Consider the following 18,509-nt stretch of genomic DNA (forward strand, 5'->3'; position numbering starts at 1 on the left):
GGTCATTTCAACTAAGAGCAAAATATTGTTAAAACACTTGGTACACACAACTGCGACCAGTGTCCCAGTTTGCTACATGTCAACAATGCCCAGAGCGATGGTGCATCACAGCATAAGTGTTAAAGAAGCACAGCGGTAAAGAGCGAATGAGTGGCATATTCCCCCAAAAAGGGGAAGGGAGAAGTTTCTACTCAAATGCAAGAACTTTTGTTAAGGATACTGCAGATACTGCAGCTCTGCAGGAATGCTTAGAGATGGCACAATGGAATTAATCAAACAACCTGGGAAACATGCCCAGAGCCGTTTTTAAATCGCATGAGGACAATGCAGCCTTCTCTCAGTAGGGGGCACCAAAAGAGTTGACTGCAAAGTCCACACTGTGGCTACAATACATAGCATAGCAATAAAGCTGAAGCTAGCATATATGAGATTACAGCTAGGTTTAGGAAGGGGAGGGGGGCATAATTAATCTCTGGTCCAGGGTTGTAGCAGCGGGATTATTGATGCTAATGCAATGCTAGTGTCGCCATGGCGTTTGAGAACAAGGCCAGCCAATTACAGGAGGGGGCTACTTGCCGCTCCGCACCTCACTAGACACGGGGCACCCAAGATCTGCGTTCCCTCACTGTGCAAGGGGGAGGGAGGGGTTGGGGGGAGAAGGAGAAGAGGAGAGACGGAGACAGTGAAAGACCTGGAAAAAAAAGGTGATGAAGGAGAAGGATTTGGTGGTAAAAGTAAAAGGAGAGGATCAGGAGGCAGGGACACCAAACCTTTAATCCTCAGATCAGATCCAGAGACTAAGAGGTTTAAATAAATGCTTCCACAAAGGACAGGGGATCTATTATTATAGAGAATCTACATAGTGGGAGGTCAGTAGGGTAGACATTACAACAGAAAATACACAGGGATTACAGTCTTAACATGAAGGTAGAGAAGGTCTGGGATGGCTGCAGGAATGTGCACCCATGCCTTAAATTCAACCTCCATTTAACATGGTCTCCTGGGAGTTCCCTCTGCACATTAAAGCATCGGCATTACATAACGTCTCTCGCATGCTCGCTCACACACGCAGAAGTCGCATGCAAACACACACACACACACACACTCGCACGCCCGACTTCACTGAACCCAGACAATGCTACTGTAAGCACAGCATCAGAATGACCCAAAGTTCAAAAACACAGATGGACAGATCGGCCAGCAGGAAAAACAAAGATGTACAAATCAATCCATAGTAGCCTGGCAAACAACACACCAGAAAGCTATATAACAGAACTCTTGAGAATGATATTGATTCCTTTCTCTGGACTTTGTTATTTTCAGGTGTGAGGATACCCTCCTGCAGAGGCTGTGCAAACTTGATTTTTTTCATCAGTCCCCTTGCTAACCCAGTGTGTGTTTGCGTGAGAGAGAGAGAGAGAGAGAGAGAGAGAGAGAGAGAGATGGTGAGAGTGGGGAAGTGGTGTGAATGACCACAGAGAGGAAGGAGGATATTGAGCGGGTGAGAGGTGGAGAGGATTGAGGAGAGAGAGGAGAGGAGAGGAGGTGGGCAGCTCGAGGCAGGATAATAACGTAAATATATTTAGTTTGGCTGACCTTGGGTCAGCGACGGCAGCTGGTGTTCGAGTCTCATTGTCCACACACTTTACTACGGCCTCTGCATCTCTGGGTAAACAAACCCTCTATGGTGCTTGACAAAGCAGTGCACGTCTATGCATTATTACATAAATAGCACAAAAAGGCTCCTTGTAGTGCACTGGTTGGCTTTTTTGGGGCACTGTCTGCCACGAAAGCCTGGTTTTATTCCCCACTGGCTTTGTGTGTTTGTGTTAAACTGCCCCTCCAGCATTAACGCTGTGTTATACTGCATATATATGGGTGAGGAGGAGCACACACACACACACACACACACAGTCAAACAGTAAACAAACACACACCCGGTGCAATGCTTATGCGTGCATGTACGAAGAAGCCTCATACATTTAATTAAAGTGCACAATAAATCGTACTATGCTCACATGTGTGCACACTTGTGCGCACATGCACTTACGCAACTCGTGTATTATGCATTGCACACACACACACACACACACACTCCATAAATACAACCTCAACCCAAAGCCAGCAGAAATACAATCTCATGAAATGAAATCCTGTGATGTTCAAGAGAGACGAAATGGCTGAACATGACCATGACCCACACACACACACACACACACACACACACACACACACACACACACACACACACACACACACACACACACACACACACACACACACACACACACACACACACACACACACACACACACACACACACACACAGTGGGTTACATGAGAAATTTATGCATGTTCTCTTTGAAGCAGAGGCACTGTATGTGCATCATATGTGAGACCGTCGAGCACGGAGACAGAGTGACATAGAGAGAGACAGACTCACTCTCCCATGGCTTCTAACCTAGATTGGGGCCGGTAGTGGTGGTGGGGAGGGGGGGGGGGGGTGTTGTCGGGCGGCTTAATAATGAATGAAGCGTCAGCCTGCTCAGAACATGCTACTGTACGTTAGCACATCTACCTGCTTGACCGTTGACTCTGGACAGCCTCAGAATGAATAACCGATGATGCATCTATATGCTGTGACTGACAGACGAGGAACAGGTACAGACAGACACTATTTATCAATATGGGACAGCCCAGGCTGAAGTTATGACTGAGAGATGGAGGGCAGGAGAGGAGAGGAGGAGAGGGGGATGGGGGAGGGAGAGGAGAGGAGTCATGGGCTGAATGGTAACAAGGATGGAAGGATCTGAGGGTTAAAGGTCACATGTTGTGGGTAATGAGTGACGGAGAAAGAGAGGGACAGACATAAACACAGGGAGACAGAGAAATGGGAAAGAGAGATCGTAATATCGGAAGATTTAACAGGCAACCTTCGAAAAAGGGAATGAAAGATGAGGACAGTTTGAGTTTGCCGTGTGAACGGCGAAGCAAAACGCACCTGTGGATGGCAGCGAAGAGGTCCTCTGTGGTACGGGGCCGCGTCGGTGTCACCATGTCCCCCCGACCGGCCCCGTTTGCGGTGGGGGCCGGCGAAGGGTCACCCGTGCTGGAGTCAAACACGTCACCTGGAACAGAGAGAGTGAGGCAGGGACAGAGTCATACACAGACACACACGTGTTCATGTACATGACAAACACCCACACACATGATGCAGCACTTTGACACGCGGGAAACCATGCACACAGGTTGTGTTCCCACCCCCAGCAAAGGTCAGACAGATTAGCAGCAGAGTGACAACCTACACACACACACACACAGGTCAGATATCCTTCGTCCCGTAGCGAGCATTAACCTGGATGCTAGTGAATGGATGTTGAGGTGGTGTGTGGAGGTTGATGCAGGACTGTCTCCTTACATTCTCTTTTGTCGCTTCAGAATTATTCTCCTCTCCTTTTATCCGGTCTTTCTGCACTTTATATTCTGCTCTCTCCCTCTCTCTTCTCTTGCACCTCGCTCGCGTGTGTCTGCACTTCCACTGCCTGGACCGCTGCAGGCAATCTCACGTTACGCGCTCTCTCTATGCCCCCTCCCCTCTGATACGATGGGGCCCCTCCCCTCCCCCTAAACACATCTCCACCGGGACACTTGCCCCCTCCCTTACCTTAGCAAGAGAGAGAGAGAGAGAGAGAGAGAGAGAGAGAGAGAGAGAGAGAGAGAGAGAGAGAGAGAGAGAGAGAGAGAGAGAGAGAGAGAGAGAGAGAGAGAGAGAGAGAGAGAGAGAAATTGAGGAAAGGTGGAATAGGGAGGAAAGCAGGACAGAGCCAGAGAGAAAAGTAACACAGGACAGGACACAGAGAGCTTGATAGAGGGAAAGGGAGAGAGGCTGGATCAGAGTGAGGGAGTAAATACTTGAAAACCAGAATGTGGGGGCAGAGAAAAAGATGAGCTCAGGAAAAAACAGAGGGGAGAGGGGATGGAAGCAGTAGGAGCCTGCTGTATACAAAGAACCATAGCAGAGAGAGAGAGAGAGAGAGAGAGAGAGAGAGAGAGAGAGAGAGAGAGAGAGAGAGAGAGAGAGAGAGAGAGAGGAGAGGGGGAGAGAGAGAGAGGGAGAGAGAGGCTGCGGCAGTTGGTGGATAAGCCTTCTTTCAGAGTGAAGGTAGAAGAGGGCGATGAGGATCTGGCAGGACAGCTGGCTATCTTGATGACATTCAATAGATTGTAGATTGTATAGGGAAAGTATACAATCGATACCATGTGTTTAGCCACAGGATCCTGTTAGGCAACATTAGGGCAAGCTTTTAGCTTCACCAAACAAAGCCCTAAAGCTAGATCAAATGCCCAAGAAAACTAGTAGTAAAACCTGAGTTTATGGCCCAAGTGATTTCATCCCATAAAAATGCAGTGCTCTGAAGAATAACGTTTTGCTCACATTAAAAACAACCTATATAAGCTTTTTTTCCCCCTCCAACAATTCAACCTCCCTTTGCTCAATTTTCACACAGTTTTTAAACCTCTTTATCTTCACAGTCAATCTGCATTTATAGTAACACCGGGAAGCTATCAGAGGCGAGCTCAGCCTGGGTGCTGGCCTCAATAACTAGCTTTTTTTGTCCACACCTAGGGAGGGAATTAAAGAATGACCAAAAGAGGAGGGTCAGATACTAAGATAAAGTCTTTCAGGATGGTTCCTCTGCTGTGGCTGGCGCTGTGACCGAGTCCACATCCATCTGGAGTGGAGACTGCTGCCAACTAACACCCAGCACCACCCCATCACTATTAGCACCATCCACATTTATTGTAATGGACACATTTCATTTTGATTTTGACATTTGTAAATATTTTCATTATCATTTGGATATTTTTCTTGAAAATGTATAAGTACTGCAGTTTAACATTACTGACCAATGATTAAGTAAATTTCAGTGAGACTCACCACTCTCGTCCTCCTTGGAGCTGACAGATCCCGTGGTACTGCTCGTTCCATCTCCGTCGTCTTCCTCATCCTCCTCTTCCTCTTCAGGTGCCCCTTCATCGCTTCCTTCTTCCTGGGCGTCTCCATTGAAGCCTTGGCTGTGTCTAGGACTGGTGTCCTCGTCTGTGGGGGCAGAGAGCTGGGTCCCCTCTTGGGTCTCAGTGGATGCCTCACAACTGTTTGTCAGAGATTCAGGACACACTGATGCCTCATCTTCCTGTTCCGGTCTTGCACTTTCCTTGACTTTCATTTCATCGTGTTTCCCTCTATGCGGAGCGTCCACTTGGTCTTCCATTGAAACATGGTTGGTTGTCTCCTGAAACTGAGTGGACAGCCGCTGGCCACTGGTTATTGGTTGTGGGCCAAATGGGGGGACGATATTAAAAAGCTTGGGCTTCTTGGAGATTGCAGGGGGCTTCTGTTTGACAGGAGAGCTTTTGGGGGTCTCTGGGGGACTGGACACGGGTGTCCCCTCTTCCCCCTGCTTATCGTCCTCTCTTCTGTTTGAGAGGCTATGGCTGTGATGCTCGGAGATACCGTTAAGGATCGTGACATCTGGTGGTATGTCTGCGCTCCTGCAGTCTGGCGATAGCTTCTCTACGAGGTTTGAAACAGGCGATGAGGAGGACTTGCGTGGGCTTTCCACAAGGGAGGAGCAGTTTGACAAGGGAAGCATTGTGGGATGTTCCTGGGATTTAGACATCTGTGGGCTCTGGGGCTTTAGACTCTGGATGAGGTCCACCTCTGTTTCCAGAGCCATGGTATAGTCCACCTCACCATTGAGCTGCTTCTCTGGTCGCTTCACTGAGCGGAGTTGAACACTCTGCAATGCGAATGGGGTTATAAGGGGCTTGCTGTCCTTGGTAGGGCTGTTGGGTATAGAAGCCCCCTTCCTTGCCTTTGGAGCAAAGAGGGCGACAGAAGGTGGAGCAAGGGCTGGGAGAGGGGGAGGTGGAGGGGGTCCCATGGATGGGAATGGAGGGGGAGGAGGAGGGGGAGGACTGAGAGATCCATTGAAAGACTGGCTAGGGTGGATGAATGCGTCAGGGGAAGGCGGAGGGGGGAACTCTGGGGAGGTTGAGCAAGAGGGAGGGCTCAGGGTGGTGCCCTGTGGGGTAGTGGGTAACGGCGGGGGTGGAGGTGGTAGAGAACCTGGACTGGAGGTTGGAGGTGGAGGGGGAGGGAAAGATGGAGGTGGTGGGTGGGGAGCTGAGGACGAGGGGGGCAGGAGTGGGGGGGAGAGGCAGTGGGGGTGGGGGTCCGGAGCTCTTAAGCGAGTCTGAGGTGTTGGAGGAGAGGGAGGTGGAGGAAGAAGAGATGGAGACGGAGGAGAGGAGCGAGGACTTCCTCTCAGGCACTTTTGGCTTGGACCGGCCCCCCGAGGGAGACATAGATCTCACAAAGGAGGGCACGGGGGTCCCGGCAGTGGGGGTGTTAGACTGGCTGGAGTAGCCACTGGAGGGGGAGGTGAGACGGTGAACTCTGTCTGGAGACGAGGTGGCCGTCTTGGCCTTCACTGTCACCCCTCCATCCTGACCTGGGGCGACCGCGGCCTGGTTGTTGTTGGGATTATGAACCCCACCTCCATTCTGCTGTTCCGCTAGATGAGGACCAGCGGACATGTTAGCTGTGGTATGAGCAGAGGTCTCCTGTGTCCCCTGATCGCCATGGTTACGGGGATAGTCTATGTAGTAGCCCCAGGACTCTGCGTAGTCGGAGCGCAGACTGCTGGTGTCGCTATGCGCCGGAGTCACATGGCACAGGGCGTATACATTAGCCACACCGCCGCCGTTAGCATTGGCCATTAGCGACGCTGCTGAGCTAGCAGCACTGACGCTACTCTGACTGCGAGGACGCAGCACCCAGGGGTCGTCATAATCACTGCAGGGGCTGTGGGAGGGTGATGACGGGGACGCGCCATTCCCGTTACCACTCCTCAGCCCCATCTGGAGGCTCTGCTGCAAGCTAGCAATCAGAGTCTCATTTAGCACTGTCCCGTTGACGTCGTTAGCTCCACTGATGGCACTGACGCCTCCAAGGGGCTTCTTCCCGCCGGGTTTGCGTCGGAGGGAGTCGGTGCGAGCTGGGGGCAGCGGAGGCTTCTTGGACTTGCGGAGAGAGATGCTGCGGGACAGAGAGCGGTCGCTGTACAGGCTGCTAGTATCTTCCTGGTTGGCCATCTCCCGGCACTCATACATGCTGTGCCGGGTGGCTCGTCCGGCTGCCGCCCCGTGGCCCTGGCCGCTGCCGTGGCTGCGCTCGCGCAGACCGGAGTCCAGGTGCATAGAGGTGTAGTAGCCATCATTGTCCTGGGAGTAGAGGGAGCTAGAGTCTGTGGTGGTCCTGGAGGACATCTCCAGGCTACTGTACAGCTGGTTGATGGGGGTGGAACAGCTGGAGGTCAGAGGGCGGCGTGGTGCCACCACATTCTCCGGCGTGTCATATATCCACTGTTCCTCTGGCAAACATGGTGGCGGAGAGGCCGCTAGCGTGCTGTGGCTGTGTACACTGCTGTCTGAGCGGCCTGATTCACTAGGGGCTGATGGGGCGACCAGACCACCATGTGTCGGGGTTGAGGTGGCCAGCGCTGGACAGGGGTTGTGGGTGAAGGCAGTGGAACTGGAAGTCAAGGGGTCAGTATTGGTGGAGGTAGCCAGGCTCAGGGGCCTCACCATGGGGTAGGCTGAGGCTGGGGAATGGCTGGGGGTATGGAGGGCTATGACTTCAGCTGAGCTGGACAAGGTAGCGTTGGGGATGATGGAAGTCGAGTAGGCAGCATGTGGAGAGACCACACAGGCCGGGCCTCCTCCCCACTCCCTTGCCTGTGAGCCCCTCACCTCCTGGGACTTGGGCCTGGGCAGGGTGGCGGTCCTGGGGGCATTCCTCAGGTGCACCACCGTGTCGTCCACCTGCAGCTTGCCGATCTGCCTCTGGGGTGTAGTTTGATCTTCTGACCTGATGGGGGTGCTGCTGTAGATAGGGTCGGCGCTCAGGGACACCCTGGCACCCTGTCGGGGCAGGCTGTGGAAACGAGAGGCGTCTCTGTTCAAGTGAGACGGCAGGACAAGAATGCCGGAGCAGTCACTACTGGAGACGGATATGCTCCCGGTTGACGTTGACGTGGAAATCCCAGCCATCTGGGCAGCGATGCCCTGTCCCCTCTGAGCCCGGATCCTCCTCATAGAAGGGGGAACAACCTTCACCGCCTCAGTCTGGCAGCCAGAATCACGGGTGTCGGAACGCCGCAGCGCTGAGTTCACGCTCCCAACTCGACCCAGGGTGGAGTACTGTCCTGGGATGAACATGGAATGTGGCCGGAGTTCTCCACCACGTCCTTTTGCTGCAAAGAAAGCAAAACAAAAAAAAGGCAGAGGACATAATGAGTGACCATAATACCTCCTGTTCTTCGTCTAGCTTTCTCTCTTAATTTTCTCTATCACGATGCCTCCTGTTCTCTTTTGGCAGACTGTCCATCAGATTAGCTGTGGCTGTTGGGACGCTAATTAATTTGATTTGTCATAACTATGTCTCACGCATTAATAACCTCTGGTCTTCCTGGAAGAGATAGAGAGAGAGAAAAAGAGAGAGATTCTCTATGCATCCTCTCTTTTATGGCTCTGGCTCTGTTTGATGGAAGAGTGAATGAACCCCCTGGGTATGGGACAGGCAGCTTGGTAAGCCATCGGGCAGCCAAAAAGCACATGCACTGTTGAACATGTGTAGACACAGACACTCTACACACAGATGCACAAGCACAAACACAGAGACATACAAATGGCAAACACAAATATGTGGACATACTCATGCACGTTCACACAGTCATACACACACACACACACAGAAAAGACGCGTGCACACTCACCCTAAACAACTTAAGTGCATACCGACGCATAAACAAACAAATTGAGGAATGGGTTGGAAAGCAGGATGTCTGATGTGTCTCCCATCTGTGGTGGCTCTCCTGTTGACGTTCATACTCCAAAACACACTATTTTCTCCCCACTTCTGTCTCTCTCTTGCTCTCCCTCCCTCCCTTACACTCTCCCTCCTCGGCTACAAGCAAGAGTGACAGCCCCGGCTGCTGCCGTCTGCCAGAGATTAAGCTGCAGGTCTACTTCACAGGCAGCTTTGGTGCAAGGAGAGGGAGGGATAGAGAGAGGGATAGAGGGAGAGAGAGAGACAGACAGACAGAGTGGGGGACAATTACCCCCCGGCCCAGTAATCACGGCATTCAAAGCCATGTCTACCATCAGTCAGTCACTAACCAGACTTTAAAAGCTCCTTTCCTATCAGCACTGACTGATCATTATCCTGCGTGAGAAATGACATTCACTTTTAACCTACGCAGTCTGCACCCGGCTCACAGTGGTGTAAATAAACAGCAGCCCTGTGGAGCTGTCGGATGCAATGCAACTTTAGACACAGAGTGTTGGCTTAACCGCCCTCCAGTTGACATTATATGGGGGTTAGAGCGTTTAAAGGGGTCCTCTGAAACATCTTCTGTTTCTTATTCAGACCCCACGTGTTCAGAACGGGTTAAGGTTTCATTGGGCTTTTGGAGCCGTTTGTGTGTGAAACGGGGAACTGGAGCATGACGTGGGGGTTATCACAACAACAGCTGACAATAACAACCCCAGTGTGTGATAGGGGAAACATTCACACCCCTAGCATGTGCATCCGAGGAGGAGCAGCTGAGGGAGAATCTGTCCGTTGAGAAGCTGAGGCCCATTTCAATGTCTTGTGACTGTCTTGTGTTCTTGGAGGCCCTCATAACTTGGGATTCGTCAATAGAAACACAAACCACAAAAACACACACACTTACGCATTGATGAAAAACATACAAGAAAGCAAGCAAGCAAGCAAGCAAGCAAGCAAGCACACACACACACACACACACACACACACACACACACACACACACACACACACACACACACACACACACACACACACACACACACACACACACACACACACACACACACACACACACACACACACACACACACACACACACACACCAAACCATTCGTTAAACGAATAATAAAAGAACAACTTAAAAGCACAACTTTAAGGTTTGGCATGCCGAGATTGTCAATACACAGGATCCTGAATGTTGATTTAACTTTGAGTGTAAACATGTATTATTTGCACACTTTTGCAGTGTATAGTCCCAGTATTATAACACAAATACTGACACACAAACACAGACACACTCACAGGAACACACAACAACAAAGAAGAGTGGATGCATGAGAGCGATGAACCCAGAGCAGAGGTCTATGGGACATTCTGATTTAAGAATGGTTGGCACTTGGTTTCCTTCGTCAATATTGCTTTTTCAGGTTGCAAAATGTGAAGAGAAAATGCTACAGCTGCAGAAGTTTCTAAAAGAATGGTTGGCACTTGGTTTCCTTCGTCAACATTGCTTTTCCAGGTTGCAAAATGTGAAGAGAAAATGCTACAGTTGCAGAAGTTTCTAAAAGCAGAAAGAGCCAGATAGATGGGAAGCAGACTCTCAGTGAGTCCTACTCCTTAATGAGATAGAAGGAAGGCGTCTGAAAGGCTGCAGCTAAAGAACCTACATGGACATAGTGAGGAGAGGATGAAGCAGAGCAGATGAGGAATTCACTGTGTGGAATGGAACCAGGGAAAGACTAAAGAACTACAGGGCCATGTTCCAACACTGCGGCTTTACACGCATCCCTCCTCCCTTCCTTCAGCTTCATTTTCCAAGCCCAATTTGATGTGCCCAATACGACACTGTATTGGGCACAATTGTCTCTCACTCCTCACAATTCTCATGTCAAATATGGGAATGCGATTGGAAGAAAGGAAGGATGCTTGTCCAGAGTGTTGACACAGGTCTATGGACAGTAGAGGGCAGCGTGGAGCCCCACAGTCATCCATACCTAGCTCCTGGTTGAAGTTGTCAGGCAGCCCTGATATAGTCTTTCTGCGTTTGACCTTCTTGGGCCGGCGGGACACGGTGTCAGTGTTAATGAGGGAGCGCCGGATGCTGGCCTGTCGGTCAAACACTGCCCCTGGTGGCCGGGAGGGCGAGAGCAATGGCAGGCAGACACACACGGGCAAATACAGCAGCCGGTTAGTGGAGGGGAACACACAAAGAAAAAAAACGGAACAAAAAGCTTTTTAAAAAAAAGGAAAAATGTAAAAAAATAAAACATGCCATAAAACTAGTGGTTTTATTCAAATAAAACATGCAAATGTGAATGATAATGGTATACAGAAAGCAATGATGGTGATGAAACCAGACATGAGTCAAAGCTTATTCTTCACACACGCACATGCATGCGTGGGAGAAGTACTGGTTGAGGCAAACACACTCGCTCACAGACACAGACACACACACACACACACACACACACACACACACACACACACACACACACACACACACACACACACACACACACACACACACACACACACAGTCAATCTTGTAGGTCACACTCTCTGTGTACTCTCTACCTCTCTCTCTCTCGCTTTGGGACCTCCTCTTTCTGTAAAGTAGGCTGCTTACTGGCAACGTACAGTCTCCATCACTCATCCACTCAACCATGGAGAAAGCTCTCTCTATCTGACTGTCTAACTAATTAAACGTGACAGGAGATAAAGTTAACAGGCATTATCAGTCCGCTCCGTATTGTACACACACACACACACACACACACACACACACACACACACACACAGGAGTGACTGCCGGGTCGTATTGATAAGAGTGTTGACATTGACGCAACCCAAATTGAGCAGTTTTTGAATTCCGCAGCTGACGCCTCAATCTCACCCAGGATAACACGTCTATATCTGCTCCGTCTGATACAAGTGCATGTGTGAATGAGCGTACTACTACCAATGCTAATGTACCGTCATTTATAACCGGGACTGGCAGACTGGCAGGTGTTGTGTGTGTATGTGTGAAATACAGTACGTACACATAGTTGAATGCGCGTGTGCCAGTGCCAGTGGGACTCCGAACGGAGTCATAGGTGGCAGATCCCAGAGACCAACGTTACGTGTGAGTAGTGTGTGTGTGTGTGCTTGTGATATTCATCTGTCAAGCGCCCTGCAGTTTGAGATGCGGTCACCGAGAATCCCTGACCTTTGGCTATGCTGCCTGGCAATTTATACACACACACACACACACACACACACACACACACACACACACACACACACACACACACACACACACACACACACACACACACACACACACACACACACACACACACACACACACACACACACACACACACACACACACACACACACACTCAGAGGAGAGTGAAGGTCAGTTTGATGGAGGGGGAGAAAAAGGAGAAGAGGCAGGCAGACATACAGCTTTATTCACTGTGGATGGGCAGATACAATGTATCCACTCAAAGCACAGCTGGTTGGTTAACAGAAACATCAACGGATGTGTGCGATTGACGGTGAAAGGTTAATGATTTAGTATGTGAGAAAATTAGATTGAATGAGGCCAAACTTGCCTCAAAAAGAGAAGATCACGCTAATGAGACTAGGTGGGTGGGGTGCGGCGCTAGAACATGACATGGAACTAATATCTTTTATGATAATACTATCACCGGCACCGCTGACAGGGTCTGGTCACGAGATGGACAAAGAAAACAACAACTAGATGTCCAAAAAGAGCTAATCGGATGATTGGAGGATGGCGGTTGGGAGCGTCCTACCTGTGACGTTGATAGGGACAATATCTGTGGGCACAGCCTTGGCCACCTGCCTCATCTTCTCCTCCGGGGTGGGCAGGGGCGGGGCCTTGTTCCACACCGCCTGTCCGTCAGCGACGTCCACACCGTCCTCGTCCCCAAAGCCTGGGGTCTGGGGCCTCATGGAGAGCTGGGACTTGTTGTCCTCCGCCGACGAAGCCGTGGACTGGAGGGGAGAGAAAGAGATGGGGAGGAGAGGCGGTTAAAATGAGAGAGCCTGATTTAACCTGGTTGATCGTCTGTCTTTGAGATTGGGCATGAGGCTACACACCTGAGCCTCTGAGGAGAGGAGAGGAGAGGTGTGTGTGTGTGTGTGTGTGTGTGTGAGTGAGCGTTTCACATCTGTGGCTGCTCTCTGTTTACTACTAATCTTCTTCAGAGCAGTTGAACGCATCCAGAGACTCACACATGGTTTATTAAGTATCGAAAGGCTGTGACCTTTAGAAGCCGGGGGTGCAGTAATGTTCATGGTCAATCACACCCAAATGGTTGCGTGTGCGCACACGCGCACGCACACGCACACACACACACACACACACACACACACACAGGCCAGACAAACTGAGGTTGAGAGATGAGGGGGAAAAACAGAGAGAGAGAACCACTCATGCATTAAACTGTGTTAACTTCATACACTAAGGTCTCTCAATCCTAACGTATGTTTGTCCACAGAGTAGTAAGTGAGCAGTAACTTGCCTCTGCTGCCTGGCCTGTGTTAAACTGATTTTAACAAACTGAAAGTGTCAACCCGTACAGTATGTCAAATGTCTTCAGTCTTGAAGAAGCACATTAATCAATTCAGCACAGAGAGCATGTGTACGAACATCGAAAGAATGTCAGATCTGTGGATAAAAAGGATGGGATTCTAATGACTCATTTATACTTTGCCAGTCAATTGTTGCTCGGTGTAAATAACTACCATTTTATTATCTTTACTTTCGGCGAGTGACAGTCTAAACAAAGTCTAAATTAGGCTTACACTGTTTACACTCCAGGATGCCTATTGAATTAATATAAATAAAGAATATGCAAAGAACGTTTTGACAATAAATAAATCATCTTGAATCAGCCATTTATCTTCCCAGCAAACAGTATGTCCTTTCGAGGCTGCTATCAGCTACACTTCACTAACCACAGAACAGCAATATGCAGTGGGGAGGATGAGATGGAGAATGAAAGAAAGCGGAATGGCAAACTATTTTTGGTGTCAAGTTAGGCATGGAGAGGGTCGCTGGTCAGGGCATACCTGAGACCCTTAAACTGTCTGTGAAAGACCTACATTGTAAACAAGGGCATCTCCTTTGTGTACCACACATAGATATAAGACAAACTATTACAGTGTAGGAGAGAAGTGAATTCACAGTCCATCCATTACACATTCTGCCAAACAAGAGACCAATAAATTCTCTCTCTCTCTCTCTCTCTCTCTCTCTCTCTCTCTCTCTCTCTCTCTCTCTCTCTCTCTCTCTCTCTCTCTCTCTCTCTCTCTCTCTCTCTCTCTCTCTCTCTCTCTCTCTCTCTCTCTCTCTCTCTCTCTCTCTCTCTCTCTCTCTCTCTCTCTCTCTCTCTCTCTCTCTCTACCAAGTGTAGAAGAATACCAACACAGTCTCAGTATATATTCCCCGAGGAAATCTGCCTGGTTAAATAATCTAGATGACAGACCAGCCATGACATGACAGCAGAACACACATTAATGAGGAAGAGAAGGGGGGGGGGGGCGCAGGGACATTTTCCCGCCATTTCTGGTTGCCATTCGATACGGTGCCTGCTGATAGTCACAAGTAGAGTTATGACAGCCAACCAGGTCAAGTCACTCTATAGCTGAAGATGTTTTAATATAATTCCCATGAAAAAGGTATCAAAAAGCTGATAAAAGACACACACATCCCATATCCTGCTGGGCTGGGTGCTGGATCAAAAATTGAACAGTTGAAGAAAAATAAAATCTGGGAGCATAATACTGGTGTGCGGATTACATTTTTCTTCCATTAATACAATTCCCAAACATGTCAAGACCTTGAAATTATTATTATTATTTATTTATCTGAATTGTTTGTGGTTCACATTTTCAGACTCTCCATCCCCGCAGGGAGGGAAGCAGAGAGGGACATGTCATGTGTGAGAGAGGACATAGGGCTGAGATGCAATGGGATGAGGTCTACAGCAAACACTGCATTTCCCAGTCTGACCACTGGAGGGCAGACTGATACCACCCACCTTGAAGAGCACAGGCATTTACTGTATGCACCATGCTGAGTCAGCAGTGGTCAGCATGGAACATGAGTATCCCTTCATGACCAGTTTACTGCAAGCTCTAACGTTAGAGCTAATTCTTGGACTTGAGTGTGTAAAGATGATTCCATCCAAATGCTCTCATGTTGCTTGGACATAAGCCAAGACTCTAGGACACGTCCAGTCGGCTGGTGGTTAATAACCATAAGGATTAAGCTGATTACATCGGTTTACTATAGGTTAGCTATCTTCAACAGTTCCGCGTAATGTAAACAATGGAAAGGATTGGGAAGAGATGGGAAAGATAATTTATCCAACACAGTATTGTTTTCTCACCTGGCTGCAACTACTACATTAATAGCTAGCTAGCTATGGTAACAGCTGATCAACAAAGAAATATTTTATTTGGTAAATATGGGTTTGGAATGTCCACTGTTGTCGTTAATGGTATTAGTGTGTGTGTGTGTGTGTGTGTGTGTGTGTGTGTGTGTGTGTGTGTGTGTGTGTGTGTGTGTGTGTGTGTGTGTGTGTGTGTGTGCGAGGTGTGTGCGCTACCTTCTTGTCGTTGTCATCATCCTCTTCGTCATGCAGGCTGCTGGTGGAATCTGCAGGGTCAGCGAAGGTGGGACCCTGAGAGTAATACTGGGAGCTCCTGAACCCATCCTTCCTTAACTTGTCACATTCTACAGAGAGAAAGAGAGAAAGAGACAGGAAAGAAATGGATGGGTTAAAAATAAATACAAGGACTGAAATGGGATTGTGATTGTTGTCTTCACCTACATTCTGACCCTGAACCAGTAAAACATTTATTTGACGATTCTGTTACTATTTAGCACAGTGGTTCTCAACCTGTGGGTCGGGACCCCCAGGGGGGTCCCCACATGATTTTGGGGGGGTCCCCAGATGACAGTGGAGTGACAATTTAAGGACTTTTAAGACTTTTTTAATACCTAAAAAAAAAGAAGAAAAATGACCATTACTGCATCAAAAGTAACCAACAAACTATAACATAAAAACTGGTCAAACATTAGCCAAATTGTCAAATAGTATAAGAAATTTGAAAAGATTGCCGATCTACAAGCTCGCGTTCTTCATCTGTGGAGCCGAGTCAAACAACATGTAATGCCTCGGCTCGACTCCAACAATTCCAAGTGCTTGTCTGATTTAGCACACAATGTGATCAGGCACTGATCTTCCTGGTCAGGTGGAATGTATAGCGAAGCTGCGTTACTGTAGACACTGTTCAGATATAGACAGTGAACACACTAGCTTCACTAACATCCATGACTGTAGCTTCATTTCAGTCACGGTCACAACTCACACATACTGTAACATAAACACTACATTAACTATTGGAGATGATGTGTGCAAAGCTGCTGAACAGCTCAGTGAATACATTTGTGTGAATCTGTTATGTGTATAATACACAGTAAAATCCTCAGTGTTCATTTTATCCATTTGTAACTCTGAGAGTGTTCACAAATGGACCCGGATTTGGTTACATTTGTACACTCTCGGGATTTAGATTAACACAAGAAGATTTTACTGTGTGTGTGTGTGTGTGTGTGTGTGTGTGTGTGTGTGTGTGTGTGTGTGTGTGTGTGTGTGTGTGTGTGTGTGTGTGTGTCACATGATAACACACCTTGTCACACCCTGCCAAGCTCGGCTCACACCTCTGATGATTATCTCCTGGTTTGATGGGCGTTCGTTTGTGTGCATGTGTGTGTGTGCTTGTGCAGAACAATAATTGACTCTATACATGAACATGCGTGTGCGTGTGTGTGCCGGTGCATGTGAGCATGTGTGGAACACAAGAGGGGTGTATCAGATTCTGTCACACACAGATGGTGAAAGCCTCTCTCCCTGTGCTCCACGGCCCCCTCCTCTCTCACTGGCCATTTTCCACTCCCCCCCCCCCCCCTCGGTGTGCCCACAGCTACCAGGGAATCCTTTGTCTACTCTCTTTCTGACTAATTTACATGTTAACTACTGCTACTGCCATGGCTTCAAACACACAGCAGAGACATTTGGATTCATTTGAAGTTAATTCTCTGTACAAATGCATTAATATGTGCACGGACATGTCAATGTTTAAAAGCAGACACTTCGATATCTCTTACAGATTGAGTGCATGCCATGATGAGCCTGTGTACAGTGTCAAAATGAATACCCCCAAAAAGGAGTGAGGACTAAATTATTATTATTTATCATATCTATAAATATCTGTGTGTGTCTGTGTGTGTGTGTGTGTGTGTGTGTGTGTGTGTGTGTGTGTGTGTGTGTGTGTGTGTGTGTGTGTGTGTGTGTGTGTGTGTGTGTGGGCCATATATCATAGTATTCACTCTCTCCTGTGTGCCTACTGTCCGCATCATATCAGTATTCATGATACTTTTAAGTCATTCACTGCCACTGACGTAAAAAACGTAATTTGTCCCGTTTACCAATCCTGCCACTGACGTAAAAAACGTAATTTTTTTTTTTTCAAAAAAATTATTATTTTTTTTATTTTTTTTTTTTTAGTTTTTTTTCCAAATTTGACCCAAAGACCAAGGAGATATGATTGTTTAAAGATCTACACTCCCATCCACTTCCTTGTTAACTTAAAACTTAAAAATTCTGTATCTCGGCTCCTGAGTACTTTTTTTTTTAAATGAAAAATCTCTGGCAGTGGGCAAACGCGGTCAGCAATAATTGTGGCAGTGAATGAGTTAATATGCAGCCTTTTTTTTTTTTTTTTTCCTCTACAAATGAAAGCTCCTCAGTCCTCACACATCATTTTTGTGATCTTACATCACTGATGCATGAATCCTCCATTGCGGTGTCATCTGAAGAACGGGGGCGTACCAGCATCAGTTAGTGTACGTGTTATTAATGGTTGTGCTCCTTTGAGACGCGCCCCTGTGCCTTTCATGTGTCATCTATGTATTCCCTTGTAGCTAATTACAGGCATTCTCTCCAGAGTGAGAAGGCCGTGCATGAATAATACTGTAAGCTAATGGGGCCTAATGGGGCTGGCATAAGTACATACTGTAACATACTGTAAAAGCAACATGCTGCTGATGTGGAAGGGCTTTGGAAAGGAGATCATTGTAACCAGGGCTGCAACTATCAATTATCTTCTTAGTGATTATCCTAGTGATACTTTTTAAATTAATCAAATAGTCGTGAAGCGCATTTTTTAATATATATATTTTATATATAATCAACTAGAACAATTCAAACAGATTTTTTTTTATAATCAACCGAATTAATTAGTCTATTCAATCACAACATGCATTGACTGAACTGCAAGTACTTCTGCCACAATGTTATCGACATATCGACCGCACCGCCGTTACGCAACCCAGCTGAACATTCATGAGTCACCTGCACATGCCATGCCATGCCACTACCCATGCCCTGAAACTCAGCCTGCACATATGGCTTTGTTCGTGAGGATCACTCTCTGATTGGTTATTGATTATTGTTGTTTGCGGGACAGATATCACACTTGCTCTAACTTCTGATTATGCTCGTGTCCACCCCATTGGATGCAATGACTG

General features: G+C 48.0%; 1 protein-coding gene across 1 annotated transcript in view; it reads right to left on the reverse strand.

Annotated features, from left to right (window-relative positions):
• The window catches only part of LOC308081129 (NHS-like protein 1), a 63,352-nt gene that overhangs the window by 3,888 nt on the left and 40,955 nt on the right, over positions 1–18,509 (reverse strand). Inside the window, 6 exon segments of the mRNA XM_080457524.1 lie at positions 3,002–3,128; positions 4,940–6,213; positions 6,215–8,318; positions 10,891–11,022; positions 12,700–12,901; positions 15,523–15,650. Coding sequence (XP_080313650.1) covers positions 3,002–3,128; positions 4,940–6,213; positions 6,215–8,318; positions 10,891–11,022; positions 12,700–12,901; positions 15,523–15,650 — 3,967 coding nt within the window.

The sequence above is a fragment of the Gymnoscopelus braueri genome, assembly GCF_963280865.1.
Source record: "Gymnoscopelus braueri genome assembly, contig: SCAFFOLD_73, whole genome shotgun sequence".
NCBI classification, from domain to species: Eukaryota; Metazoa; Chordata; class Actinopteri; order Myctophiformes; family Myctophidae; genus Gymnoscopelus; species Gymnoscopelus braueri.